The sequence below is a fragment of the Lutra lutra genome, chromosome 11, assembly GCF_902655055.1.
Source record: "Lutra lutra chromosome 11, mLutLut1.2, whole genome shotgun sequence".
Taxonomy (NCBI): Eukaryota; Metazoa; Chordata; class Mammalia; order Carnivora; family Mustelidae; genus Lutra; species Lutra lutra.
The window spans coordinates 23327778-23352802 of NC_062288.1; the positions used below are offsets into that span (position 1 = coordinate 23327778).

The 25025-nt window shown below is 36.7% G+C and overlaps 1 protein-coding gene and 1 long non-coding RNA gene across 8 annotated transcripts in view; one reads left to right on the forward strand and one right to left on the reverse strand.

Moving 5' to 3' along the window:
- The window catches only part of LOC125080408 (uncharacterized), a 40470-nt gene extending 22178 nt beyond the window's left edge, over positions 1–18292 (forward strand). For 3 of the 5 annotated variants that reach the window (XR_007121362.1, XR_007121364.1, XR_007121366.1), the window contains 3 exons: positions 7778–8540; positions 9045–9252; positions 14833–16313. This is a non-coding gene — a long non-coding RNA (uncharacterized LOC125080408). Of the gene's footprint in view, positions 1–7777; positions 8541–9044; positions 9253–10467; positions 10834–14832; positions 16314–17048 lie in introns of those variants that run through there. The other 2 variants (XR_007121363.1, XR_007121365.1) reach the window with 2 other exon arrangements.
- MAGI2 (membrane associated guanylate kinase, WW and PDZ domain containing 2) overlaps positions 1–25025 on the reverse strand; it is a 1365890-nt gene that overhangs the window by 587438 nt on the left and 753427 nt on the right. For all 3 annotated transcript variants that reach the window (XM_047694173.1, XM_047694175.1, XM_047694174.1), the window contains exon 3: positions 8242–8361. In XM_047694173.1, the coding sequence (XP_047550129.1) occupies positions 8242–8361 (120 nt within the window). The remainder of the gene's footprint in view (positions 1–8241; positions 8362–25025) is intronic.

Sequence of the window (25025 nt, forward strand, 5' to 3'; positions counted from 1 at the left end):
AGAATTAAGACAAGAATGAAATTAGTACAATTATCATACAAGCTTAATCTAGTGCAAGATTCTGAGGTCAGATTGGTGCTGCAACTCCACACTATTGACCTAGAACATTTTGAATTAGGAAGTGGATGTGTCCTAGGGTCTCAGGCCCTGCTCTATTTCTATGTGAGAAAAAGGGTTTCCATTGCTGAGTTTGAGGAAAAATCTAGGCATCCATTCATTTATTCAACTCATATTCACTGAGTGCTTCCTAGGTGCCAGAGGCCACCCTAAACTTAAGAATTAGCAGTGATCCAAAAAAAATTTTCTGACCTTTTAAAGTTTACATTCAAGTGGTTTGGATACTGACAATAACCAAATAGACAAATAAGATACAAACTATAATTTCAGTTATATAGTAACTACGATGAAAAACAAATCAGAGGAAGGGGTCGGAGAATGTTGGCAGGTGCAATTTTAGATTCGGTTGTTAGGTAAGAGTTTCCTGAAGACTTCTAAATGAAAATCTTAAAGTGAGAAAATGAAATATGTAGTTATTTGTAAAACAAGTAGCCCTGGAGAATAAAAAAATGACAAATTCAAGATCCCAGATGGGTAGAAATATGTTTGTTCTGTTCAAAGAACAGAAGGGAGGCCAGAATAGCTAATATAAATAGGCTGAAGACAGTATAAGTCAAACTCTCCATTTTATTATAATTAATAATTAATATCGATCTGTGTTTTTAACTGGTCTTTTAAAATTCACATTTGTAGGTCTTTAGAACTTGCTTTCATGAAAACAGTCTCATGCAGTATGTTAACCACTTATCCTAATTTTATCTGGTTGTTACAAATACAATCTATAACAGATCTAAGAGAGTTAATGATTGCATAAGGAAGGACAGACTGTATCACCATATTAAATTTTAATCTAGTGTATGAACGATTTCCCGTAATTGTCAGAGCTTCTTTTATATTTTTTATTTTATTTTTTTTTAATTGCCAGAGTTTCTAAGCCTTCAACAAGGAAGAGCTTTCATGTGGTGTGACTCCTCTATAACATGATTCCTTTTTTTTTTTTTTTTAAACACAGGGCAGCAGTGTTCTTTCTCCTGAGAGAAAGAACATCCATGGTCAATCAGATTCTAGACTCTTCTGTTCTTCAGAGCAGGACCATGAAAGATATAAGAAAGAATGTCTCAAGAAGTTTTACTTTTCAGATTTGAAATTCAAATACAAAACTGACTTTTGTAAAGAAGGATGTTAGTTTATAGTTTTCAAGTCATTAGTCTGTGAAATAAAATGAAGTCTCTGAAAAAAACTTTGGAAGGGGACATTCAGACAGCACTGAAAATAACAGGCAAGTAAAACATCTCTTTCAAAATGTCTGTATGTCTAATCTAACACTAATGGCAAGAGTCGTTGGCCGTCACTGTGTTGATGTTATTTCAGAAACATATGCTCTCATGTAGAAGACCACAGTAATCAAGGTGACCAAAACTCGTGTGTGTCTCCTATGAAATGAGTCAATTTAAAGTAAGACAACTCAGAGCATCTGAAAATATCCATCCCATCAGGAAAGGCAAATAGGTCTGCTTGTTGAAGCAGTGGAAATACCAGCAACAATTTTAAAGTCATGCATTTTTTTTCTTCCCATGAAATGAGGGGCATTACATTTTTTTCAGGTGAAGTCTTAATTTGTTTCAGAAAAAAAAAGAAAACTACACGGAATATATACAGGAGTTAGAAAATCATTGTGATTAAAGACATGACCTTGAAGGAAATTAATTAAATCTTGACTATCACGGTTTTGGAAACCTTGGCTTTACCTATTATTACCATTATGGGTTGTGAGAGAGCTGAAGTGAGTCCTATGCCCATGAATATTGCCTTTATTTTAATGACATGCTCCAAAAACTCAGTTCCTATTCCTTTTAACTACAACTGAACAAAAATTTATGGAGCTATAGTAAACTGGTTAATGTTGTACTTTCGGTAATAACAAGCAAGTCATTTCATGTTCCCTGACTTTAGTCTTTAAGTTATAATTTATATGATAGTAATAGTATTAAATTAGTTAATTAATTGCTTGATTTGTTTCTTCTAGTTTCTTTTGGGAGAAAAATACTTAGAAATAGGCATTTGCATTACATATTTTGGAAAAAGCTGAATTTACAAAAGGTCTCAAACCAAAAGGATATTTTGTCAATTTTAAAGCACAATGATATGTCTAGCTTTGTGCCTTACACAAGAGCAAAGCAGCATGCAAAAAATCATATACCCTCTGTCAACAGCTCTAAATACAGATGGAATCACTTACAGAAAAAAGGAAAGAAAAAAAACCCTGGCATTATAAGATCCCAAAGGGGTGTAAAACTTCACTAATGTGTTTTCCTCTACTGGTCAAATAAAGATTTAATGAGCTTTATGTGTAAATGTTTAGTGTTCCTAAAATGAACACCCAAATGTATGGCTTAGAATCTTCCACCATAGGAATACTGCCAAAAGAGAGAAAAAGAATCAAAATAAAAACATGTTATAATCTGTATATATAATAACAACTGGACCCCTTTAACTGCAAGCTCTAAGAATCTACTGTTGTTACAGAGGTTATTATTTACATGGTAAAAATTTTCTCTTGTAATAGAGTGTAAGGGAAGAAGAAAAACATTTTATCTCATTTCGGTCTCCTGGAATAACAACAATCTTAGCATTAATTTAAGCACTGATCTGCCCTTCAGGAAATATTATTTACATTTCAGTGGGTAGAAACTTGGATTGTTAGAAGAACAGTATTTCTCAATACTATTTATAGTACCAGTAATGATTTTTCTTTGGTTTCAGTATCCCTTTATCACCCAATGTTAATCTTGATTGAAAACAGAAATTCTCATTTCAATAATAAATGTATCAAGGCTATGATTTTTTTTAAAAGTTGATACTGATTTTAGTAAAATGAAGTGGATTTATGTAAAATTTGTTGTTTCTCTTCTCTCATCATGAACTGCTTAAGTTATTTTCACAGAAAATTATTTGTACTTAGTAATTTTTTTTAAAGACTTTTTATTTGCCCATTTGAGAGAGAGAGAGAGGGAGTATGTGCCTGCAAAAGCATACGTGGGTTGGTGGGGGGACAGAGAGGGGCAGAAGGAAAGGAAGAAACAGACTCTCCCCTGAGCAGGGAACCTAATGCAGGGCTTGATCCCAGGTCCTCAGGATCATGGCTGGAGCCAAAGGCAGCTGCTTAACCGACTGAGCCACCCAGGCACCAGGTACTTAATAATTTTTTTTTTTTAACAGGATTTTATGTGCTATACCAGGAAGGACCATACTTTTATGTACAGAAGTGAACATATTGAATTTCATAATCTCTGTTATAAAACTGTTTAAAAAAGGTAAAGGTGTGCTGTTTGCAGTAGGCTCAAGTCCATATATGTTAGATCTATGTCTAGGAAAAACCACAGAATTGAAGTGACAGTGAGTTGTCATATTTGTACTATATTCTGTTAGATGCCCAAATAATTTGCTGGTCTTGACTTAGTCTTCTTAAAAGCTGGGGCAATATTACAATTGAGGTTATGTTTATCTAAAGGAAACACTGAAGTTTAGGATCAGTGGCTTCTTCAACAGATAGAAAAATAGTCTTATTTCCACTTAAAGGACAATAGCAAAATACGGTAGTTGATGATACAACAGAAGTACTGCTCTGGAACATGACTGTGGATAATCTCAGTAGATGAGTTAATGAAATGAGATTCCAGGCACAGCTCAGGAGACATGGGGTTAGTTAATAATGACATTCAGAACAAAGTTTGAGGCAGACAACTGGTGCGGATGGTCAGTGACACCATGAATGCAACATTGCAGACAACTGGAAGAAGGAGCTCAGGCAGGATTCATGGATTCAGGATTCATGGGTAATTCAGCACTGCGGACAGTTCCCAAAGACAGGGCTTCCTTCCAGGCACTTAGAGTACTTCTTTAGATTGCCAGATCAACTTACTTATTTCTACCTCTTGGTGTCTCACTTATACCTACATGTGATCTTAATCCTAAAGGAATTATTTGCATTTAACAGAGCTCTGTGGTCTGTGTTCCACATGAAGCCTACTCCTTCAGTCCTGACCTAAAGGTTCATATTGTCTGTTACTTGATTTTACGCCAGGCTCACCACTGGGCTTTGTTCTATTAACTTAATTTTATTTTATTTTAATTTTAATTTTTAATTTTAACTTTAATTTTATTTATTTATTTATTTATTTTTAAAATTTTATTTATTTATTTGTCAGAGAGAGAGAGAGGGAGAGAGAGCGAGCACAGGCAGACAGAATGGCAGGCAGAGGCAGAGGGAGAAGCAGGCTCCCAGATGAGCAAGGAGCCCGATGTGGGACTCGATCCCAGGACGCTGGGATCATGACCTGAGCCGAAGGCAGCTGCTTAACCAGCTGAGCCACCCAGGCGTCCCTATTAACTTAATTTTAAACTTGAGTCGATATGAAAAGGTAAGGATGGGATCGTTCAAGTCATGACAAAAGAGGCTGTTTACCAAGACCTGATGATCCCTCAGAACCAAGACCTTTGGGCCATTTGCATGCAAAGGCATTCAGCAGCTATACATAGCAGACTGAAATGAGACTTAGGAGCTGGTGCTGCAAAGAAAAGACTTAAAGAGTCTGCTAAAACGTTGCCTGGGATCATGTGGCATGACTGTAGATAGTAACTCAAGCGTGCTAAGGCCTTCTTTGCAGCCTCAGGTAAGTAAAAGAATTGTTCTTTTGGAGCAAGTAATTGGAGCCAATTTCTAAGAGGCGGATCTGCAATTCAGGACGTCCATCTTGTTTCCAGTCAGTGGACAAACTCCATTATACCTACATCTATTCACCAAGATTAAAATTATTTACTGACAATGAGACAAAAATACATACATATGAGAAAAACTTAAAAGAATATATTCTTCCTCATAACTACTTTTCAGGTAGGTATTTCTTGTTTGAAACTGGGTAGTGGGGATGAATACTGTAAGACTGGTTTTTCTCAATGATGGGCATCTTAATTAAACATTTTATAGAGGACTTCCTTGATCTTTGTTAATAATAATAATAATAATAATAATAATAATAGAATGGGTTCCCAGTTCCTAGCAAGAAATGTACAAGTTGCTAAGTATTTATGAGAAAGAAGCAGCAGGGGGTATCTCCCTACCTCCAACTGCATTAGTAGTCTTAATGTTCTGGTTTGTGGGCTTGACTCAGTCTTAAAGACCCAACATAGTTAATAGGTGTATATAACCTTAACACCGAGAGTAACCCAATTTTCTATTTTCTTTAGTGGACTTGCAGATATCAAAGATGTATTTTTTACTCTGGCTGAGGGCTTTAGAGTACTGGTAAGGTAGGAGAATGTTCTAGCAAGGAGGAGGGAAGGGAACAATGGTGCAAACACTGCAGAAGGAGGAAAATATAACAGAAAAACTGGGACTTTACTGAAGAAACCACATGAGATACGGATATCATGAAAGTTTGACAAATATAAAAGCTCTCAGGTCTTTCTTTGTCTAGGTGAGTAGCACATGATTGGTATTCTATATATTCTGAAAGTGTCAACTGCAGAAGAGGCATTTCTCAGATTTCCTTGATGAATAACACACTAAGTGGTAACCCTGAGCCTAGAGCTTATGATCAATCCTGAAGGAATGATAGTGATTTTTATTACAATGTCAATTCTACTGGTTCTCAGCTTTAACTATAGAAAAATCCAAAGATCCTGAGATTTGAGAATGCTCCCTAGTTTTTCTTCCTAGATAGTTATGTGACCTGAAAAAGGAGTATCTTATTCATCCAACTACACCTTGTGTATTTGCAAACAATGGTATTGATTCCCTGGAGTCATATATACAAATCAGCCTTATTAGTCAACGATCAGTTCTTTGTACATGGAGGCAATTAACAAGCTGGCACCAAACTATAGAAAACTAAACTCTCAACACTGGAAAGATGCCTAAAGTAGATTCAGGACAACCCTCCCTGGTTCACAAAACGTGTCTACATTTGAATGGTTTCAGGATAGTTCCCTCAAAATTTAAATGGAACCTAAAATTTAAGTAAGACTTTATTTTTAAATACTGCTATTAAATTTCATGACATCTGGTTTATCATGAAATTAGTGGAAATTTAACATGAACATTTGGTTTAATTTTTTCACCTTCTAGACAATTAACACAGTCTTTATTTTTAAAAACAAAAAGAAAAGGTCATAATGTTAATCATACTACTCTTGGAATGCTCCTGTATGTTAAGCCACTGGTTCTTTGTTACACAAATATAATATTTAAGTAAGGTAATTAAATACAATGCATTATTATTGCGGACATGCAAACTAGTGAATGCCACTAAATAATGTCACAAAGCCTACAGGAAAATACACTACAAAATTCATTGTTTATAAACTCTGACTTCTTTAAGTCTTTTCTATGATTTATACAGATAGTTATTTTTTACATAGTGTAAGGCAGCTTATATGACCAACACAGCCTTTGTATTTAAAATATTTTCTCTTGGGGCGCCTGGGTGGCTCAGTGGGTTAAGCTGCTGCCTTCGGCTAAGGTCATGATCCCAGGTCCTGGGTTCAAGCCCCACATCGGGCTTTCTGCTCAGCAGGGAGCCTGCTTCCTCCTCTCTCTCTGCCTGCGTCTCTGCCTACTTGTAATTTCTCTCTGTCAAATAAATAAATAAATAAAATCTTAAAAAAAAATTTTTCTCTTTCCTTTTTTTTTTTTTTAGATATTTTATAGAGAGAGAGAGCATGAGCAGGTGGAGCAAAGGGGGAGAAAGAAGGAGAGAAGAGAGAAAAATCTCAAGCAGACTCCCCACTGAGCCCTACATGGGGCTCAATCCCACGACCCTGAGATCATGACCTGAGCTAAGACCAAGAGTTGGACATTAACAAACTGAGCCACTCAGGTGCTCTATATTCCAAATATTTTCAATCAACTTCCACTATTATTCATTTTTGACAATGTGAACAAGAAACAATACTCATGTGCAAACCACTTTCTTTTCCTGGGTATTTTTGCCAAATTTCCTGTAAATGTGACAATAAGCAAGTCAATGTGTTAGCCATAAGACAGGCATGTGTCTCAGCCTAAATCACCGTAGGAGTGCGCTAAGTAAAAGAAGAGATTTTAATACTTCTAACAAAGTTAAAATATTAAGTTCTCAAATAACTATAGTCCACTGGGCACCCACAAGTAAATGAAGGCATAAGTGCTAATGAACTCAACTTATTTGCTGACGGTAGACCTCAGGTATTTTACGCACTAAGCAGCAATGTATATATTATTAGTTTTGTTTGTAATATCACTATTAATTATAGTACAGTAAAACTAGATTCATCTCTCAAGTTAATAACAAATATACAAATATAGTTCACACATAGAAGAACTGAAATCAGAAAAAAAATAGTGTTCTCCACATTTTTAAGTCATATCATTTTAAAGTTAATGCATACACAGATAATTTCATTAGACATAAACTATATGCATGTGGATGTCACTTAAAATGTATAAATGTGATCACATTAACTTGTTATTCATATTTTTCAACGCTACCATTCCCCTTTAACAGCTAATTCTATTGAGGTTCAGACACACTAACTGGGTTATTTAGTATTTATAGTGGCTAAGTAATAAAGCCAGATTTGGAACAGAGAACAGATTCTGGTTCATGTTACAGTGCTCTTTCCGCTGACACATACTCCCCACATTTGAGCTTTTAGTGTCATTTATCGTTCATGTTTGCCTCAGGTGCACGAGGAACCTTGCTATTATACCAGTGCTTTGGAGAGCACGCACAGATCATATTTTCCTAATTCATCATTTTGCACGGGAGGCAAGTGAAAGCCAGTAAAGTGAAGAAACTGAAGAAAATCACACAGAGATAATGACAGGACTGGAACTCAAGCCCTGTGCTCTTTGAAATGCTCCCCAGAGATGAAGGTAATTTATTTGGAAGATCACAGCTTAGCCTCAGAATGCCATCCCAAGCCGACTTCAGTGGATATATACATATATGTCAGTATCTGAAGAGTAGAGTTAATCCAGAGGTAGCCTAACTTTTTTTTTGGAAATACTTCCCTGAAATGACATCATTAACGTTCTCACACCAAAAACAGTAGCATATTGGAAATCTGGTGTCCTGATGCATCCCAATCAAAGGAGAAAAATGTGATGCAGCAATGGAATACCGTGAGCAGTAGAGCTGTGCTTACCTTCATAAGTCCCACTTTCTAGGAGAGCACCGCTTTTCTCCAATTCCATAAAATCTTCAACGGTGATGAAAATGTAGTCCACTCCGGGGACCTCACCCTCCTTATGTGGCCTTGTGGTGCCTGAATAAGGAAAATTGAAAAACAAAAGAAAGACTCTAAGTGATTTGTTCTGAACTTTAGAAATACCACCGTACTTCTGAATACTCAATAATACTTGTTTATACATCCTGCGAGCTGGCAGTTTGCATTTGTCCTTCTGTTTGTTTGGAAACAGAAAATAGCAAGGAGTAAAGATGAAAGTATACAAAGCATTTTTCTTCATCAAGCTTATAAAGAGTTCATTGCCATGGAATGTGGTTGCATAGATTTTTTTCCAGTGAAAAATGCAGACCATTGTGCCTTTTTTGAAGGGCGTTTTGAATACTGGGCCAGGAGTCTGCTAGCTCAGGAATTTACATATCTCACTTCTATGAATGAACCTTTATTGTTCTGTAGATTGCCTTGCTATGACATAAAACACAATGGAAAATAGAAATGTTAGCAGCATGTCGATTTATCTTTATATTTTCATGATCTGTTCCTTTGTGAGGGTACTTTCGGTTTTCATTTGTTAATGTGCACCAAAAAATAACGTATATTTGATATAAAGGAACACAAAATCTTTATATTACTTAAAAATCAATTAAATAGTTGGAATTGGTGATCATTATAATTGAGGTACAATTATAATGCTAATAATATTTTCCTTTCTTCCCTCCTGCTTGCCTGCCTGCCTTCTCTCCTTCCTGCCTTCCTGCCTTTAGTTCTGATTGGACTGGGAGGTGACATGCTCCAAGGAGCCACTTCATGGGTCCACCACTCCTGTTCCCTATAGAATGAATGAAGTCTCTACAGCCAAGGTGACAGAAACATCCACCCAGGGCTCAGTGCAGCTGGACGGGAGAACTCAAGCTTCCAGACCTGCTGTCCAGTTCATGAGGCAGGAACGGAAACAGAGACAAAGCAAAGGCTGTCAGTTTGTTTTCTGGCCCACTTCCTTCCCTGAACATGCCTTAAGTTCTTTTCTTTTCCTATGCCACACAAATAAAACATTTGGTATGATCAAGTTGGAATTTCCATAATGCATATATGCAAATAGTTTACAGAAATATAAAGAGGTCAAATATATAAGCGAGTATTAGTACATTGGCAGGGTTCTTCATATTTAAAATTTCCTCCATATTCTCTGTATACTAAAAAAAAAATTCTAAACCCTTAAAATTTAATTTTTAGTCTATGAAATCTTTATGAACTAGGCAATGAAATAGCCAGTTGACTCTCCTTTTGGTCTATTAGGATCAAATCTGAACTCCAAATGAAAGGCATAAACTCACATCAGAATATACAATGTGCTAGAGAAATCGATTTTTGATAAAAATGAATAATTTCCATTGAAAACATATTTTGAAAAGATTTGAAGGCATTATTTCCTAAAATTAAATTTTATAACCCTTCTATAGAGGTTGCAAAATAATTTTTTTCCATAATCACATTTAATGACTTTCCCCTAAATTTGTTATTTCATTTTGTTTAACTGAGCTACATTTTGCAATATTTCCTACTGCTTTTATGCTATAAAATATAAACCTCCCATACCTAGTATGCATAATGTTGTCAAATTAATGTTTCTATGAGAATCTTAACTTTCAATATCCTGACTTTTATATGCTTAGCCCTTGTGAATTAAAAGCACATTAACATAGTTTTTGGCAATCAATTTGTTTTTGTTTATTTAGAACACACTCTAATCATTAAGAAAAATCACATAACAAAGATTCAATTTTCCTTCCTAATTTATCTGCATATTTCAGAAGGGACACGTTTTGATTAATTAACTGCTTGCAGAATGGTAATGCATTTCTAGCACAATGTGAGCACAGGACCACAATGCTTGAAGGCAATTTCCAGGTCTACTTCTTCTTTTTTTTTTTTTTAAAGATTTTATTTATTTATTTGACAGAGAGATCACAAGTAGGCAGAGAGGCAGGCAGAGAGAGAGGAGGAAGCAGGCTCCCTGCCGAGCAGAGAGCCCGATGCAGGGCTCGATCCCAGGACTCTGAGATCACGACCTGAGCCGAAGGCAGCGGCTTAACCCACTGAGCCACCCAGGCGCCCCTCCAGGTCTACTTCTTGACTGGAGTTGCTTACCCGTGTTAAACTCTATGTATTTATGGTTGTGATTTTTAGGGAGAACCATTAGTACTCTGGGGTTCACTGGGCTGGCTTTCCATCGCTACGTTGCACTTGAGGACAATGGGGCTGAGCTCTTACATTGGGGATACAGACTCCCAAAGGCTAAATCACTGTCACATGTTGCTACAGACCTGCTTGACGCTGGCTGCCCATTTGGACTGGGGGCTCACCTACCTCACTATGGTTCGAAGAAGTTCCACACCATAATCCCAAAAGCTGCAATTCCCATCTTCGATACCCATCTCATAACCTCTTTTCTCATTCTCTTTTTATTTATAATATAACCCTCAGTCTCTTGATCTCTTCTAATTTCCCTGGGAATACCAAATATGACTTTATTTGACTCTCTAAATTCTTTTTTTTTTTAATATATTTTATTTATTTATTTGACAGAGAGAGACAGAGCAAGAGAGGGAACACAGACAGGGAGAGTGGGAGAGGGAGAAGCAGGCTTCCCCCTAAGCAGGCAGCCTCCCGATCCCAGGGCAGGGCCCGATCCCAGGACCCTAGGCTCACGACCTGAGCCAAAGGCAGATGTCTAAAGAATTAGCCACCCAGGCACCTCAGCCTCTCTAAATTTTAAGGGGCCAGAAACAACCTAGAATCTTATCTTTCCTTTGGTTCACCTTCACCATTTCCCAACTCTTAATAAGCCCCCAAGTTCAATATCAGCTATTTCACTCATAGACGGTAGTTGCTACAGAAAACCATGAGCATCACTAACAAAGCACCCTACAAATTCAGGTTATCTAATGTCAGTTTAATACTACTGATGCTTGGTAATCTTTTTATACATCTTCCCTCTCTGTCACAATCCCACCATTTTCTAATACTCAATTGCTTTGACTTTCAGCAGAAGACATTAGCTCATTCTCTTTTTGGCACAGTAAGAGATAATCTGGAGTCAAATTCCCTGAAGTTTATTAATTTGTACTTTCCTTTTCTGCATTATCTTCACCCTCAATTGGAATCCTCAATCCATCTTGCTAAGAAGAATCTCTTCTCTTCTGCCTTCTTGCAGTTTAGTTGTTTTTCCTTTCTTTTACCTCAGAGTTACATATACATATATTTTTAAGATTCTACCATTCTACAGCATTCAGTGTTTAAATAAAAGCATACTGTCATCACCGCTCCTCACACTCTTCCATTTACCCAAAGGTAAAGACTTTCAGCTCTTTTAGCGGATTCTTTCACTTTACTTCCATACATTTAAATACTTTATTTATGATGTCTCTGTTTTTTTCTTTTTCCTTGTATACTTCAGCTATTATTTCCTGACTTCGTGGTAGAGCAAATGAGGATATAGCTCTTTTTTGCTCACACTTCAACACATCACTTTCTCCTTTTTACCTCCTCCCATTCTCCCAATAGAACAAACTTGTGTTCAGATTACTATTTAATGTTTACAATAATAATACGATGTAAATCTATTTCCAGCTGAAACTTGTACTAATTTTCCTTTCTTGCATAACTTTTGTTTACTTTAGACCTAATGTTTCCATTTCCAATTTTCCATATATTGATAGATGATTTAACTAATTAACTCCCTCCTTGTTGGATAAATTGACTCTCAACATGTACAAGCATATGTGATATTTCACCAGGTTTATCCTTTGAAGAAATCACTCCTGAAGCCTCTAATCTGCTCCAGTCTGGACTATGTTGTCCTACAACACAACTGCCATCCTGGGGTCATCCCTCACCACCATCCTGGGGAGTCACTCTGCCTCTTCTATGTTGTATGGTTCTCTCTCAGGTCCCATGTCTCTTTTTGTGGTCTATTCCCCCTTTTTTTTTTGGCAGAGCACATCTGTCAGAAGCTTTCTATCAAAGGTTACATAGGAACTACATTTTTGAGACTTTGCATGTCTGAAAAAGTTTATTCCATCCTCATGGGTGGCAAATCTGACTCAGCATTTCAGGGAAATACCATAATGAAAACATATTTTCTCTACCGTGTTCCTCTGTTAATGTCACCACCATCTTTCTAGCCATATGCGCTTTGAACCTTTCCCTCAGAAAGGTTTAGCTGGCAACAGATTTACATGGTATTATACCATCCCTTGTTTATAAAAGAGGGAAGTGGGGGCACCTGGGTGGCTCAGTGGGTTAAGCCTCTGTCTTCGGCTCAGTTCATGATCTCAGCATCCTGGGATCGAGCCCCGCATTGGGCTCTCTGCTCAGCAGGGAGCCTGTTTCCCACCTCTCTTTGCCTGCCTCTCTGCCTACTTGTGATCTCTCTCTGTCTGTCAAATAAATAAATAAAATCTTTTAAAAAAAATAAACAAATAAAAGAAGGAAGTGGAACCATGGTGTAGCAGAAAGGTTTTCAAAGATGGAATTCAGAACATCTGCATTCTATTTTTGTTTTAATAATTTAGAGATGTTGTTCTGGATTAAAGCATAATTTCAGCTTATTTTTATGTACATTCTACACCCAGGGTGGGACTCTAATTCATGACCCTGAGATCAAGAGTCACATGCTCTTCCAACTGAACCAGCCAAGCACCACCACCTACAGATGGGCAATAGACACATGAAAAGATGCTCAACATCACTCATCACCAGGTAAATATGAATCAAAACTGCAATGAGATAACACCTCATACCTGCCAGAAGGGTTAAAATTAACAACACAGGAAACAACAGATGTTGACAAGGATGCAGAGAAAGGGGAACCCTCTAACACTGTTGGTGGGAATGCAAACTGGTGCAGCCACTCTGGAAAACAGTATGGAGGTCCCTCAAGAAGTTAATAATAGAGCTACCGTATCACAGAGCAATTGTACTAATAGGTATTTACCCAAAGAATACAAAAGTAGTAATTCAAAGGGATACATGCATCCCAATATTGAAAGCAACATTATCTACAATAGTCAATTAAGGAAATAGTCCAAGTGTCCACCAGTGATGAATGGATAAAGAAGATGTAGTACACACATATACAATGGAATATTCCTTAGCCATAAAAAAAAGAATGAAATCTTGCCATTTGCAATGACAGGGATGGAGCTAGAGAGTATTATGCCAAACAAAATAAGTCAGTCAGAGAAAAACAAATATCATATGATTTCACTCATATGTGGATTTTAAGAAACAAATGAGCAAAAGGAAAAAGAAGAGAGGGCAAACCAAGAAACAGACTTTTTTTTTTTTTAAGATTTTATTTGTTTATTTATTTATTTATTTATTTGACAGAGAGAGAGAGAGAGAGAGAGAGAGACAGCAAGAGAGGGAACACAAGGAGGGGAAGTGGGAGAGGGAGAAGCAGGCTTCAGGCCGAGCAGGGAGCCCAACGCAGGGCTCAATCCCAGGACTCTGGGATCATGATCTGAGCTGAAGGCAGATGCTTAATGACTGAGCCACCCAGGCACCCCAAGAAACAGACTCTTAACTCTGGAGAACCTCTGCAAACTAATGGTTACCTGAGGGGAGGTGGGTGAGAGAATGGATGAAATAAGCAATGGGGATTAAAGAATGTGCTTGTTGTGATGAGCACTATGCGATGTATGAAAAATTGAATCACTATATTGTACACCTGAACTAACATTACACTGTATGCAAACTAATTGGAATTACTTTTTTTTTAATTAAAAAAATAAAACATCATTCAGTCAATCATCAGTTGTCATATCCAATGAGGTAAATAATACATATGAAAGAGTATTAGAAAAAGTAAGAACACAAATACCGTGGACACATGACTGCATTCCTCTTTAGTAATACTAATAGTACTACGAAGAATAATACAATCTAACAGACATCATTGATGTTATCTTACTTGTGGAATCTACTGTAATTAAAGTTTTAAATAAATAATTTCATTCACGCTAACACGTCTTAAAAATAAAAAAGTTCTTACACCTAAAGACTCAGGTTGCCATGGTTATTGTTTGGGTAATAAAGAAACATCAGTTGAGGGGTGCCTGAATGGCTCAGTCAGTTAAGCATCTGCAGTTGGCTTAGGTCATGATTCTGGGGTCCTGGGACCGAGCTCCAAGTCAGATTCCCTGTTCAGCAAGGAGTCTGCTTCTCTCCTGCCTCTCCCCGAGCTTGTGCGCGCGCGCGCTCGCTCTCTCTCTCTCTCTCTCTCTCTCAGGTGAATAAATAAAATCTTAAAAAAAAAAAAAAGAAAAAGAAACCTAAGTTGAGATATAAATCCATTTCCTTTGCTAAAATGTGAGACAATGTTTCAATCACTACCTACAGGGGTATTTTGTCTTTTGTTAGGCAGACATTTAGAACCAGTAGAATCTATGCAGTAGGCTGCAAGAAGTTTCCTACCATTTGCTGAATCATCTGAAAAGTGTGAAAGCGCTCATAAAACTTGATTAGTGAGTCATTTATTTTTACCCACAGGCATAGGACCTTCAACAACAAGAGTCAGAAAGCATGATGTCAGATCTACACGTCCAGGAAGAAAGGATATTAGTTGTTAAATCAATCGGCCCCCAGAAGGAGAAAGCAATTGGCTAAAGGAAAAGAAAGCAATTGGTGATCTATGAACACCTCTTTGGAAAGAAGTAAGATTCCAATAATAAAGCAAATAACGTGAAATGTGATGAAATATTGTACGATGGGAATCTGAACCTAAGGTAATTAATATCTAGACTGGAGGAATAGTTAAGCCGAATTTCCTGAAGCAGTTAGTTACCTCATTTTTGTGCTGAAATAATTATACTTTCCCAACTCAAAGGATTATGAATCGAGAGGTGACAGTGAAGCAACACTCACCAGTAACAAGTAGTTATCCCCCAGCATTAGGAATAGGGCCCAAGCAAGGCAGGATAAAAGAGGAAGTACAGGTGATTCATCATAGAGCTAAAAGGTGAAGCTCATCTTTTAATTCTCTTCTATATTTGGTTAGGACTTTCCTTAGTAGTGTTTAGATAAGTCCAAAGTCAATTTTATTACCCAGAGTATGGTTTATAGATTTCATTCTCTGTCTCCTGGACCACTCCTCCAAAAGCAAAATAAACAGGAAGGGAATGAAGGAAATGCTACCAAATCAAGTCTTTGCTTTATCTCCTCCTACTGCCTCATTTCTTAAAAAACTTACTTAGTAATTACTAAATTAAGTACTGTATGAATAACACCCCCTTCGTGTTAATAAAAGCATATTGCATTTCGGCTCAAAAGACATGTCTGAAGAGAATGAATGCTCCCAAATGGTTAGCTTACTATTGCTACACAGTGAAGCACGTCAAGGCCACTGGTCATTTTGTCACCATCGCAAGTGGGGGAGCCAAATGAATTTTTTTTAATTCATATTCTACTTTTTAAATGAAGGAACATTGTTCCTTTTGTCTTAGGAAGGAAAGAGCAAGATGTTTGTGGTACATATAACTCTGAAGCACATTTTGCCTCAGCCTTCTGACATATTCTAATTCTAGTAAAGTGCTTTAAAAAGCAGATATTGGATTACAGAAAAGTTTTACTACCTAGGTGGTGGTCAGTGCAGTCATTTATTGTAATCTATTTTGGCATGCTAAAAGTTCTACAGTGTCCATTGCACTGTAGGCACCCAGTACACACTTGCTAAAGAAATGGACTCGGAATCAATCATTAACAGTCAATGTGTTCTAAGAAGATGGGTCACTGTGTGAGAATCTGAGAAAATGAATTATTTTCTTAAGCATGTTTCTGAATACATTCTCTCTTTATTCCTGGCGTTTCTCAACTGCAAGCTGAAGAAAATATATCTTGACAGCTACAGTGACTTCCTCTGGATTCGACCTTTAATTAACTTACTTTTAGGTTTCTGAAGACACTTCTTTAGTTTGTCAGTTACTCATTAGCAAGTGTGAACACTATCACCAGATTTGTATGTGTGTTTCCAATAAAAACATTCAGGAGATTCCTTGGCCAATGCCTCTAATCAATTTTTATATAACCTGCTTAAATCTTGGGTTTTATTACATTCATTTTCAATCATTATAAAGTCCCGAAGTATGATTTTATATAAACACAGAGCTAAAGTTAGCAAGGCAAATTACATGGTTTGGGTCACTAAATCCTCTGTGATAGATTATAAAGCAATGTGGAGTTTATAGATTTCTTATTGGCTGATGGGAGGGTTGAGTTAAGGTCAAAAAGCAAACCTGAAATTTGGTTCAATTAATCACCTGTGACTATAAGAAGTATTTACTGCCTCAAGAAAACATTCTGCATATTTTATGAAATATTAAGTATTTGACAAATCCATTTGCAAAATACCAATAGTAACTTTGACTTGTCTTCTTAACACTGTATTGCTCTAAACCTCAAGAATTATTTCAAAACTCTTAGCCTCTAAAATAGCAGGGTGCCGAATATTGTTTTTGTTTTTTTTTTAAAGATTTTATTTATTTATTTGACAAAGATCACAAGTAGACAGAGAGGCAGGCAGAGAGAGAGAGAGAGGAGGAAGCAGGCTCCCTGCAGAGCAGAGCGCCCTATGTGGGGCTTGATTCCAGGACCCTGAGATCATGACCTGAGCCGAAGGCAGAGGCTTTAACACACTGAGCCACCCAGGTGCCCCCTGACTATTGTTTAAAGTTGAACTGGCATAGCTAATTATGTTCTATGTTTTTCAGACCCAGAAGTTTTGAAGAAGAAACTTCTCCTTGGATATATCTGGATATAAAGTTCAGACTAATGTCCCATACAGCACCAATTACTATTCTGCATCTTAACAATTTGGACTGAGGCAATATCATACCCAAACAAATGGTTCTTAATGGTTCTAGGATACATCAGAATCACATGCAGAATCATTCATTCATTCATTCATTCATATTTTGTTGTTTGTAACTTGGATGGCACCGGAGAATTTAAATTTCTAACAAGTTTCCAGGTATGGAGCTGCTAGTCTAGAGACAATAATTCTAGAATCACTGCTCTAACCTCACTCTGATCTCTGGAAACCCAAACTAAAAGCAATACGAAACTTCATTATTCATTTAACTACAGCAACTCACAAAGTATGTGGTTCATGACCTTAGTATTCACCTTAGAGTAATCAATAGCCATGCTGTGGGTTCAGAGGAAACAAGCCATTCTTCATTTGTGGGTATATAGGTGAACAGTCATGAGAGGTATCCTGGAGCCCTGCAACGCTTTCTTACTGCTTCTGCACATTGCTTTTCCATAGGTGTCTTAGAAGTTAATTGAATTTGGAAGGTAATAGACAAATCCCCATTTATGTTTATTTATTAATAACTTTCATTATTATTGGAAGTAATATAAACCATCTTGGTCAAACATATACAACAATATGGCTTAAATCCTGAAAGACACAGGAGGCTTGAGTGTGGCTCTCCAGGAGTGGTAAATGATAATATAGCAAAAACAATGATCTGATGCAGAAGATTTCTTATATTAAGAAAATATTATAGTAGTAAGTTAAAAAAAGAATACACAAATGAAAACTTTGGGATCTCCTGCAAGCAAGACAAAATAACATCTTACTATTTCTCTATGCCAAGGTATCTGATTCACTAAATGTTAAATTAAAGCTTGCCTACAACTATACTAATCAGACTCAATCAGGGGATGAGTACCAGGCATTGTGGAACTGGTGCCCATAAAGCTCTCTGTTGGAACAAATTATTTAGAAAAGTATATCCTTTCACCAATTCCATGATTTCCTTATATAAATATATTCCTGGTGTAAACACTAGAGAAAACAAGGGGTAGAGGTGAGAAATGTCTTTCAAGACTCAAAGTTTATCTTATTGTCCCTGTCACTTGAACTCAAAACCCATGATACTAAGAAAGATAGGCAATGTTTATGTAACATCGTGTGTCAAGTATGTGCAAATAAAAAATATATGTTATTAGGGACACCTGGGTAGCACAGTCAGTTAAATGTCCAACTCCTGATTTATTCTCCGGGCATGCTCTCAGGGCCTTGAGATCAAGCCCTGCGTGGGGGTCTTTACTGAGAGGGGAGTCTGCTTAAGACACCATCTCCCTCAACCTCTTACCCCCACACCAGCTCTCTCTAAAATAAATCAGTAAGTCTTTAAAATAATATGCATATATTATTTTAAAAAGATAAGCCATGTTTGGAGTGATTATTTTTGAAGCTGATACACCTATATTTTCAATTTTAAGGCTCCTACACTCAATGATCATAATTACTGACAGTACTAAGACATCACTGACTGCTGATACACAAGAATCTGCACACTGGGGAAATGCTAGAGCAAAGGGAATGATTTCATAATTGCATAGCATTTGAATTATCACTACTTCGGTGACAAAGAGTTAAATAACCTGAACGTTATCCATTCCTTCACATCAAAGTCCATCTTCTCCACCCAGTGGCTTGCTGAGAGAACTTTAGCTACACAATTACCTTCTCCACCGAAGCTCTGCCTTTATCTCACTTGCATTTACAGTCTAGAATAATCCACTGCTCATGGATACAAAGATATTACAAGATAAAATGATTCATCCAAGGGGGGCTGGGTGGCTCATTTGTTAAGCATCTGCCTTCAGCTCAGGTCATGATCCCAGGGTCCTGGGATTGAGCCCAGCATCAGGCTCCCTGCTCAGTGGGAAGCCTGCTTCTCCCTCTCCACCCACCCCCCACTCTCTGCCCCTGCCCACTGCTTGTGTTCCTGCTCTCCCTATCTGTCACATAAATAAATAAAATATTAAAAAAAAAAAAAGACTCACCCAAGTAAAATCAGATTCCTAAACATTTATATTCTTGGTTTCTGATCCATTCTTATAATATATAAAGGGACAGGATAAAGGGACATTGTACTCTCACTCATAAAATATAGTAGCAAACCATAATCTCAAGGTTCTTAAATTAACTATTAATTTCCTGAAATTTTTAAGAGAATGAAAGAAGATGAATGCCCCTCTTGTTATCAATTAATTCAGTTTTGAACTTTTGATTTTAATTCTTCAATATTTAATTTAGATATGTTCTATATCTGGCATTCTATAGGATTAATAAAAAGAGGTTTTTGATTCCCTAATTTATTATTTAACAGATAATGTTTCAAGATTACATACTGAGCTAAAAGAAAAGAAAGATCAGTGACTTTTTATAGAAACAATATATATTTAGTTTGAAGCTTTTATATTCTCCTCATGTAAAATTAATTTGGGCCAGAACTGAACTCAGATACCGCCAGCCCTCTGAGCAATGCAGAGACACTCTATTCTTTGACCTTCATTGCACAGAAGGTTTAGTGGATCATAACTTTATCATTTTATCTCTATTAGAATCTTGCAATGACATTAGCTTTTACTATCACCATATGTCTCTATGGCATTCTATATTCTGAAATGCCCAAAGTAGATGATAGAATACAGAGTCTACAGAATACCAGAAAATCCAGAAGAGGGTAGTAAGAAGGCAGTTAACTATTCAGGGATTTCAAAACATGCGAATGCTTTTCAGATTATATGGCGCAAATGACATATTTGAGTGATCACCTTTTATTTATTGAGATTCTCAAGTATACCCATGTCAAATTATCACGGAAGGAAAGCAAGAATAAGGGAAGGAAAGAGAAAGGAAATATAATGGGTACCTACTAGGTACCCTAGGTGAGATGCTTTCATTCTTGTTGAAATCCTGAGTTAGAGAATCCTCTGTGCATCTGGTTTATGTTCACAGTAGTCACTATTGTATGAGTTGATAGTTTATCACATTTTTTCTTATTGATGGAAAACAGAACAAGAAATTCATAGCTCGGTTTCATATTTTACATATATATACAACATATAAAAATAAATATATAATTAAATAAATATATAAATACTTATAAATAAAATATATATGTATATAAAACTATGGAATGCTGTAACAGAATATTGTAACAGAAATATACTCAACCACAGCTGATAGGCCCTTAATTTCAAACTCCTATCAGTGATCAGTCATGTGTAGAAAACATCTGCTTATATCTTGGGGCAAATGTCACCACTCAGGCTCTCATGATAGCGGGAAAGCCAGTCAATGATGCACTGTAAGGCTGGCTCCTCAAGAAAGTGAATGATAAAGGAGAAAAATGACTTGATCAAATAAAATAATAAAAAAGAAAACACAAGTACCTAGGTTTTTCTTCAGCCAGCAGATAATTTATGCCTCTGAAGGTTAAAAAAAAGGGACGGTGGGGTGACACAGAATACTGTTTCTGCCTTTTTAAGACTTAAACATCCGACGTGCATCCAGCAGCCCTGTAGCCTAGATCTACGTGATCCTTTGACTTGAAGGACAGGACAACGCTGTTTCTGGGCAATTATCATAGTCCCCAGGACACTGTGGTCTTCTCTCCAGGAAACCATGTTCCCTTTTTCATTGGACAGCAAATTAAAAGTGAAATGTGGTAGAGGGATATGTATTGGGTGCTGTCCAATAATCATTTTTTACCTTTGTTGGAGATTTTTACATAAAAATACCAGAACAAAACCATTTGGTAACAAACATCTTTGGCTCTACAGACTTTCAGACCAGTATTTCTGAGGGTTGCAATTATCATGAGAGATTAAGAGAAGTTTTAGGAGTTAAGAATACAAAATAAAATTTTAAGGGAATTTCAAAAGAATGCAGTCAAGGCACTTGACAACACCAGATATTGAATTAATAGTGAATTATCAAAATAAATATTAGAGTCTTTGGAGAAAATACTTGTGATTTTAGATAGATCCTTCCCTCCTCTATAGAGAATAAGAAAACAAGGTTACCAGCCAGGATTAATTGAGACAAAGTGCAAAAGAGAGACAACGCCATCAGTCCAGCAGCTGACTCAGAAACCTAACCAAAAGTACCATGAAAAGTTGGAGAGCTAATCTGTAATACAGTGAAAGTTCTCAGATTTTCAAACCCAAGTATTAAGGACTGTCCTCTAGAAGAAGGGACAAAGGGTCTGGTATTTGAGAAAACTAGAAAAGCAAACGATGGCCAACTAGACTGCTGGACATTAACAAATCTGTATCAAAATCAGCAATGTGTGTATATTTAACATAGTAGAACAAAGTTAAGTAGCTCTTTATCTCCCGAAACTGCAACTATTTCTTTGGGCTTTGCCAGCCATACTCTCTGTGGCAACTCCTAAACTCTGCCATTATAAATTCAAGGAGCCACAGATAATAAATAAATGAGTGAGCACAGGTGTTTTCCAATTAAACGTTATTTTCAAAACAGTGGGCTGAATTTGATCTGCAAGGCATAGCCTGTCTACCCCTTTAGGTTTTCAATCCTTTGTGTCCTGATGCTCTTCTATCCTAGATTTGTACTTGTAAACCAACAAGATGCAGCTCAAATGTCAGCATTTGAATTCTCAATATTCAGGAAAATATGACCCTTTCTGATGGCGTGGCCAGTATCAAGTGTAATATTTCACATATATGTACAGTTTTCCTGCCAAGTTTTCAAAACATTACGAACCAGGTAGATTTCTAATACAAAGAATCAAGAAAGGGGAAAAAAAAAATCTCTGAGAAAGGCACATAAATATTTGGCTCTCAAGAAGGAAGACAGACTATCCTTAAGCGATCTTTAAACTAGTCTGAAGGCATAACTGCAAGAGGAACTATGCATTTTCTGGTGCTGCAGCAGAAGCAGAAATCCATCTATTCCTATAAGTAAAGTTGTAAACGAACTTCTCCATGCTGGACATATTGGACTGAGGGTGCATCTTTGGGTGAAAAACAATGGTATCTTGTTAACCTTGCTGAAAATTTGAAGTACAACTATAATAGAAATGTTTCTGCAGACTATGTAATTCAGTAGACATTTAATACAGGCATGAAGTATTGAAACTCTAAGTACTTTTAAACTTTGCATATAAATTTTATCATGTTGTGTTTGTAATACCCCATATGTAAGCTACATATCTCCCATGAAATTAAGTTTCATATTATTTCTAGGAGGAAGCAATGGTCACATTCACATTTTATATTTGATAAGAAAATTGTTATTACCTGATATAAAGATTAGCAATTACATCATAAAGTTGTATGTGAAAAATATACAAATGCAGGTAAGCTTTAAATTTAGGACCAGAAAACTAGCATAATATATGAAAATAAGACAAAGAAAAAAGGGAATTATCTTGGGTTAAGCAATTCAAGGTATTTGATTCTGCACTGAATTCCAGTACATATTGAAAATAACTTAGCTAGAGGGCTTTCTCTAGCTGAAACAGTGTGCTAACTTTTAATATATTCAGCAATACATTTTTGAAAACTGTTTTTTATACAAACTTATCCTTTATCCACATGCATATAAAATGTTTAAGAGGGGCACCTGGGTGGCTCAGTGGGTTAAGCCTCTGCCTTCTGCTCAGGTCATGATCCCAGGGTCATGGGATCGAGCCCCACATCCGGCTCTCTGCTTGGCAGGGAGACTGCTTCTCTGCCCTCTCTGTCTGCCTCTCTGCCTAGTTGTGATCCCTCTCCCTCTGTCAAATAAATAAAATCTTAAAAGAAAAATGTTTGAGAATGAGTGTTATCTACTAGAAAAAAGAAAAAAGACATGCCTGATAAATATAGCAAATTTAGGTATTATATGAGAAGTTTATTTGTGTAAATAATACCAGTAAGTCTAATATTTATTGAATCCTAAACTTAGTGAGGCACTGTACTCTGCTCTTTGCATGCATAGCTCTTTAACTTCTCATAACAACTCCATAAGATGAGTAGCATTCTACCCATTTTAAGTAACTTGCCCAAGCCATAGGACTGGTAAGTGGCCAAGTCAGGATTCAAACCCAGCCAGCCTGGCTGCAAAGGCCAGGTTCCTAAATAATAGGGTACTCCATTCCCCTGCATGAAATGTTCTATATAGATATTGTCATGAGAAATGGATGTGTACAGAGGTCAGAGTGGTGGGGAGTGTGTTGGGTGAATGGGAGATGAGAAGCCATCATTCAGCAGACATTCAGACCAACAGTTCTGCCAGGAGAACATAAAGAAACCATGAGTCAAATATCCTATGTAGAAGTAGGGGGAAGAAAGGCATTCTCTAAACTGTTGCTGAGTTAGGGTAAGGACATTGAGGAAGATAATTCAGAACTATGAGAAAGTAGCTGGGGAACACAAAGGAGAGAAATCTTTGGGGGGGCACCTGGGTGGCTCAGTGGGTTAAAGCCTCTGCCTTCGGCTCAGGTCATGATCCCAGGGTCCTGGGATCGAGCCCCGCATCGGACTCTCTGCTCAGCGGAGAGACTGCTTCCTCCTCTCTCTCTGCCTACTTGTGATTTCTGTCTGTCAAATAAATTAAAAAAAAAAAAAAAAGGAGAGAAATCTTAGGAAGAAAAGCTCAAATTTGTAAAACTGAAAAGCTATAAACATTTTAAAAGAAATATAATAGAATTTCAAGCAGAAGAAAAAGCAGTAATTTCCTCAAACTAAAGAAATTGCAAAATATTAAGAACCAGATGAAGTTTTACTTGTTCAGAGCTTATCTGCCTTTTACAAATCATATTACAACAATTTCAACAAATATTTTTTTGGTGCCTACACTGGCTGCCTGCAAGACCAAAAAAAAAAAAAGAAAAGAAAAAAAATTCTATCATTAGTGAAGCTTCAAGTTATTAAGATATAGACAACCACAGCCTCCTGTATAACAATTATTTCAAAATAGCACTGAAAATGGTGAATATAAATATATATATTTTTTACATAAAATATATCTTTAAGGGGTGCCTGGGTGGCTCAGTGGGTTAAGCCTCTGCCTTCAGTTCAGGTCATGATCCCAGAGTCCTGGGATAGAGCCTGGCATCGGGCTTTCTGCTCCTCAGGGAGCCTGCTCCCCGCTCCCCACCCCGCCTGCCTCTCATTAAATAAACAAAATATTTAAAAAAAAATATATATATATACACACATATATATATATATATATATATTTTTTAATATCCTTAAAAAATGAGAGATGCTTTAAAGCAAAAATAATACAATACATGGTGGGGTTTATAACACGCAATGAGATAGTACAAAGGCTGGGGAAAGGGAATATAGTATATGAGAAATGGCATATCACTCGATGGCTGACATGAAAAGTTAAAGATATATAATTTAAAGCCCAAAGCAACTTATAAAAAACAAAAACACAACTGAAAACCAGAGATCGTCAGTTTTAGATTAAAAAACAAGCTCTATTTGCTGCCTATGAGAAACACATTTTAAACAGAACAACAACAACAAAAAGTTACAAGTGAAAGGTCTGAAAAAGATATGCCATTCTGTAATTGAGAGCTGGCATCCTATAATAACATCAGAGAAAGTAGATTTCAGAGCAAGGAATATTAACAGTGATAAAGAAGGTCATTTCCTAATAAGAAAAGGGTCAAGTCATCAAGAAGACAAAAGTCCTAAATGTTTATATATCCATAACAGAGATTCAAAATGCATGAAGAAAAACATAGACCCACAAAAGAGAATTGACAATTCCGCAGTTATACTCAGAGATTTTATTTTTTTTTAAAAGATTTTATTTATTTACTTGACAGAGAGAGATCACAAGTAGGCATAGAGGCAGGCAGAGAGAGAGAGAGAGAGAGAGAGAGAGGGAAGCAGGCTCCCTGCTGAGCAGAGAGCCCGAT